The 5,363-nt window shown below is 43.6% G+C and overlaps 1 protein-coding gene across 10 annotated transcripts in view; it reads right to left on the bottom strand.

Moving 5' to 3' along the window:
- The window catches only part of MPP3 (membrane palmitoylated protein 3), a 23,741-nt gene that overhangs the window by 17,788 nt on the left and 590 nt on the right, over positions 1-5,363 (bottom strand). Inside the window, exons 1-4 of one of the 10 annotated variants that reach the window (XM_026864857.1) lie at positions 5,208-5,321; positions 2,129-2,239; positions 1,463-1,581; positions 550-627 (exon numbers count right to left, since the gene is read on the bottom strand). In XM_026864857.1, the coding sequence (XP_026720658.1) occupies positions 550-627; positions 1,463-1,581; positions 2,129-2,153 (222 nt within the window). In that variant the 5' untranslated portion in view covers positions 2,154-2,239; positions 5,208-5,321. Of the gene's footprint in view, positions 1-549; positions 628-1,462; positions 1,582-2,128; positions 2,240-4,927; positions 5,135-5,207; positions 5,357-5,363 lie in introns of those variants that run through there. The other 9 variants (XM_026864858.1, XM_026864859.1, XM_026864860.1 and 6 more) reach the window with 9 other exon arrangements.

Genomic DNA, 5,363 nt, shown 5'->3' with positions numbered 1-5,363 from the left:
GGGGGGGGGGGGCGGCAAGGGAAGAGAGAGTAAGAGAGAAGGAGATGAGGCAAGAGAGATTTCCTTTCACCTGTAAAGGCTTCTGGATAGGAAAGTCATATAGTCCATATAGTCCTATATAAAACTTCTCTACTTGCTTCTTTGGCTTGTTTAGAAGATGGTAATTTTGTACGATTTGACAGTCAGCAGTGCCAAAACTTTATAGGAGGCATTAGGCTATTTGTGGGAAAGGTGAGAGGAGGTATCCTGCAGGTTAAGATGGGGCAATGGCTTTGCAAAGGAAGGAATTCTAGCTCTGAAACCTTTCACAGCCCTTTTCTACACTTTGGAAGGAAACAGGCAAAACCCACTTAGAGTTGTCAAAGGCAGTATAAATTTCACTTTTTCCAGGCATGTGGCATGTTACAAACAAATTTAAGATACAGCTTTGCTCTGTGAACATGCTGGGGGATGAATTGATTGAGAGCAGCCCTGCAGAGAAGGACTCTGATCTGTTAGAAAAGCAGACTTAAATAATAGGAAAATAAAGAGATAAGAATTTTTACTCACATCTTCAACCAATCCTGCTGCACTATGTAAAACAGGAGTTGGATTCTGTCTTTCATAATGACGGAGTTTTTCATGAATCTGAAAAAGATTATTCAGGTATATTACTTACAGAGAGATACAAAACTTCCTAAATATACCTACAATGGAATGTTTTTATATTTAAGGAAAATAATTTTTCTGAGGCAAGTGTCAGAAAAATATCCTTTCTTAGGGTTATTTTTGGTTTTTTTAGGAGTCTTTTAGTTTTCCTTTTGCTCACCTTAGTTTCACAGACTGACAGAAAATCTGGCAAGACTTCAGCAGCATAAGAGCAAAAGTGAAGATATTTCACACTGCTTTTTAGCTACAGGGCACTGTATCTGCATTTTGACAATCAATGGAGAAACAGCTTTTCTGAACAACATACGTTAACTGTCAACAAATGTTCTTAATGTTTGTGCTTAAATAAATACATGCTGTGGTCAGTATATTAAAAAAAATCTCTGGCAAAGTGAACTGTTGTGGTAGAGATGGACACGACAATGTTTTTGCAGCAGAATAGCCATCTTTATTACTCCTCTCATATACTTTATCCTTTTATCCATACATCATTCTCACTGGTTACATGGCTGTTTGTCTATTACTTTATTGGCTACTTTTCTTGAAATCCCCCACTGTTCGGGTGTCTGACAAACACAGTATTTTTCTTCTTTCTCCTTATCTTCAGTTCCTTTCTCAGGCTGACACAGTGCTCCTCCAGGACTTTTCCAGCTGCTCAGGGGTACACAACAAGCTGGTCAAGGTCAAACTGTTAGCTCTCTGTCAGGCATTCGGCAGACCCACTGCCTCCCCCAACAGTGAACAGTTGAAAAATCACGGGAACAGAGAATTGGTAACCTGTAAGGAAAAGGTATGTTCATAAATGCACTTCTACCTTCATCAGATAGCTGAGACTCTTTTCACTGAAGACATCCCTAAGGAATCCCATTTCCTCTTTATGATTTGAATCAGGTCTTAGCTGAGATGTCAAAAGGGCCAAAGTTTCATGCAATCCTAAATTTAAGACAGAACAAAAGCTTTTTAGATAGCACGTCTCATGGCACCTTCTATTGCAGACTTAACATCAGCTACATTTACTTGGGTACCATCTTGGTGATCATTAAGTTTGCAGAGAGACTTATGCTTATCTTCCACCCATTTTGTAACGCTTCCTTCTTAAGCAGCAAACACAGTTTAAGATGTAACATATATTAAGCTACCAAAACAATATGTATTTTTAAAGACATTACTTCTGAAGTTTCCTCATTCATGTTAATTATCCGTTGTTTCTAGAACAGCTAGGCCTCCAACAAACTCTGGGTTACTGGAATGCCACAGATGACTTGCAAAATGACTGAACTACCTCCTTTGTTGCACAGTTATCAGCTCTATTTTTTTTATACTCCACCTTCCTTGTATACTTTTAGGTAACTGCTAAAGAAATCTAGTTGAACTATCTTAATTCCATTTTATTTAACTCCAGTTTGAATCCGTTTCCTGTGTGGAACACATACACTAAGATTTCAGTCACTGATCTGTTGAAAGCATGCAGATTAGTTACCTGAGTCTTCCGAAAGCACTGGCATGGCTTTGTTCTTAATCTTAGAGACAAATGTTCAACTTAAATCAACACGATTGTTTCTTCTTTCTGGACTGCGATTCAGAGGCAGTCCTAAAATGAGCAAAGATAATACCTAAGCTCAAGCATGTGAGAAATGTCAATTACATAAAAATAGTAAGTTCCTAGTATGTTTTTCTCTCAAATGTCCAATTTAAACTGAATCAGGCGGAGTCCTGCAGTTATTCTGCTACGCAAGTAACAACATGAAAAATATGTTATATAATAACCATACGGTATCTTGGATAAAACCGATGCTGAAGCGAGCAGATGCTTCCATATTCTATTCTCAAGATAGTTTTAGAAGGCCTAAGTAACTGTCTGAAAAGGCAGAAAAAAGGATGCTGCAGAACGGATGTCTAAAAGCACCGATAAACAGTATGCACAGGAATAGAGAGAGCATGCAAGAAGGTGCTGTCACAATAAGATGTTCCGGAGCTTCCTAAAAGCACGCCTCAAAGGAATTTACATCCCCCAGAGCATTCTTATGCAGACGTGCTACAACTATGTGCAATTTAGTAAAGCTAGCAGAAGTGTCATTCCACAAACCTTTGTCATGGGTACTAGGGATGCTACAACAAATAAGGCTATTTCCATTGCTCAGAAAATCCATTAGATGCTTCTATTGCTGATTTTTCTTGTCATCAAGAGCAAATGACTCCAGAGCAAATTCATTTCAAACAAAAACGGAATCTATTCTTATAATCGCCAGTCCAAGAGGAAATACTTTGTGTGTTCCAGGGCATTTAAAATCCCGGTCGTGCTCATAAAATGCTTGCAGAAACATAAACAGCCATAATAGCACACAAAAAGGATTAGAAAGAAATGTGGCACACTCCAACTCTTTGCTAAATGCAATAAAGGATGCTCCTTGCATTTCTCTTTATAGATAAATCTCTGACATTTTTATCACATGACACAAATTTGATGGGTTTGCAATTCAATTTCATTTTGATTAGCTGCCTGAAAATACCATAGTAGTGCATGGCAAATTAGCATATACCAGTTCAGCATTTTCTAGATTCCCAAGTTTCTCTGCAACATACTGAAATACTGAGCTCAAAAGTCACCTGTCTTTTGCACCCCATACTTTCTACTCCAATGCTTAATCAGTTCACCTGGGTATCAAAACATAATTGAGTTCTTTAAGCAAGTGAACTGAAAGTGCTGAAATTTCACTCTAATCCACGGATCGTACTCCTGTGTATTACATATACCACACATTTATTTAATGAATTTTCAGAAGGATTTTTATTACCTATTGCTTTGAAGAAATAAACATTTCACACACACACCCACATACTTCACGCCGAAAGAAACATATAGGCAGTTCATTCAACAGCCCTGGTTCCCTCACTATTGCATCTCATTTGACATGTATTTAAAGACTCCTCTAATTATCAAGAAAGGGAACTTTAATTGTGTACTCTTTATAACAATGTGTGCTTATTAGTCAAACTTACTTAGCACCAAACCCCAAGAAAACCCGTTATTTTCCAGACTCTTAGTGAAAAGGCATCCCACAGGGGAATCTGGAAAATACATGTTTTGACATCTAAACACCCCAAAAGTAAACTCAGGAACACCAGAATTTGATGAAGGAGTTAGGCACGGAAATCAAAATGGAAGCTTCCCCTAGAGGCATTTCCCATGCTCTGTAAAAATCCTGTTAGCCAGGACTGATTGGAATGAACACTCAAAAGAATTAAAAGCATTCCATATCCGGTAATGACACCCGGATGCTCCATATCAATGCTCAGGGCTGGCTTCAAGGTATGAAATTCAGCCCCAGCATATGATATTTTACAAGAGGGGCTCAAAATATCCTTTCATCATTGTATTATGAATAGACCCAAATAGACTTTTCCTCTTTAAAAATATCGACCCTAAACCATAATTCACTTTTCACACCTATCCTTGCCCAGCTGTTTGCAAGACAGAACATTTGAGCCACCTTCCTGGACTGTTAATATTGGGAAAGGGCTAAATAAACTGATGCTCTACATGGGGTCAAAGAAGCGGATTAAACAGATGCTTTGGCGTAACATCATTACCTCTGAAAATAAACCTAGTGTGCCTAATACAATATAAAGTTTCAGTAACCCGGCTATATTGCTCAAAGCAGTAGATTGCAATTTTGAAAGCGCTTTCATTTTAACATCTTTCCAGGACATCACCCCAATGATTAGGTCAGAAAATATATCTGCATGCTAACAAGATCACAGCTGACAGCTGTGACAGGATTTCTCCTCACTTTCTTTTTGTGTACAATAAGCGTCCAAAATGTGACTGAATGTCTTTCACTGGGACTGTACCTACTTTAGCACTACGAGAGCAACTGCTCCGATGGCCGAACGAAGCGGTGTTTCGTCCGAGCTCCCACACCGGGCACGCCACAAGAATCCGCTTTTCCGGGTAACAACGCCACGGCCCCGCACTCGGGACCGGACACCGCCCGTGGGCCGGCGGCCTGGGCTCAGCCGGGCGCCCCTCAGGCGACCTGAGGGCTTGGCGGGAACCCGAGGGGCGGAGCACGGCGAAGCGGACCGGCTGCCCGGGGCAGGCCTCTCCCGCTCCCGAAAGAGCTCTCCGTGCGCACCTACGACTCAGCCGGCGGCGAGACCAGCGCGGCCGACCCTCCACCACAGCCTCAGCCACCTCAGCCCAACGCGCATGGCGCTAAGTTACGCCCCGGGCTGGGCTGCCCGCCTGCCCGCCAGACGTCCTTCTACAGACCCATTCCCCAGGTGCGAGGCCGGGCCTTGCCAGCACCTCTCCGGTTCCATCTCCGCCATACGGAGAACTCCGCAGGGCTTCCGCCAGGTACGACCCTGAGCCCTCGGCCAGAGCCCGCGACACAGACCATAGCGGACTCCCACCACTCCGGGGCCAGCGCCTCAAAGGCAGCGCCAAAGCCCGGCGCGGCCCCGCCCGGCTACAAAATGGCGTCGCCCTGCCCGCCTCTGCAGGTACGGAGCCGCGCCGTGCTCCGGGAGCAATGCTGCCGCCGGGCGACCGTTACCTGCGGCTGAGGGCCGAAGCCCGGGCCCGTGCGGTGCTAGCTGCCTGTCTGCCCCGGCAGGCCGCGGAGCAGCTCCCTGCTGCTGGCGTCCCTGCAGCCTGCTGCGCGCCTCGCTCATGCGCCCTTGGAGCCGTTCTACGCGCCGCCTCTCTCCCT

Source organism: Athene cunicularia (assembly GCF_003259725.1).
Source record: "Athene cunicularia isolate RWA chromosome 27 unlocalized genomic scaffold, athCun1 chr27_part1, whole genome shotgun sequence".
In the NCBI taxonomy this organism is placed as follows: Eukaryota; Metazoa; Chordata; class Aves; order Strigiformes; family Strigidae; genus Athene; species Athene cunicularia.
The sequence above is the reverse complement of the archived record's forward strand: the minus strand, read 5'-3'. Positions and strand labels throughout refer to the sequence as shown.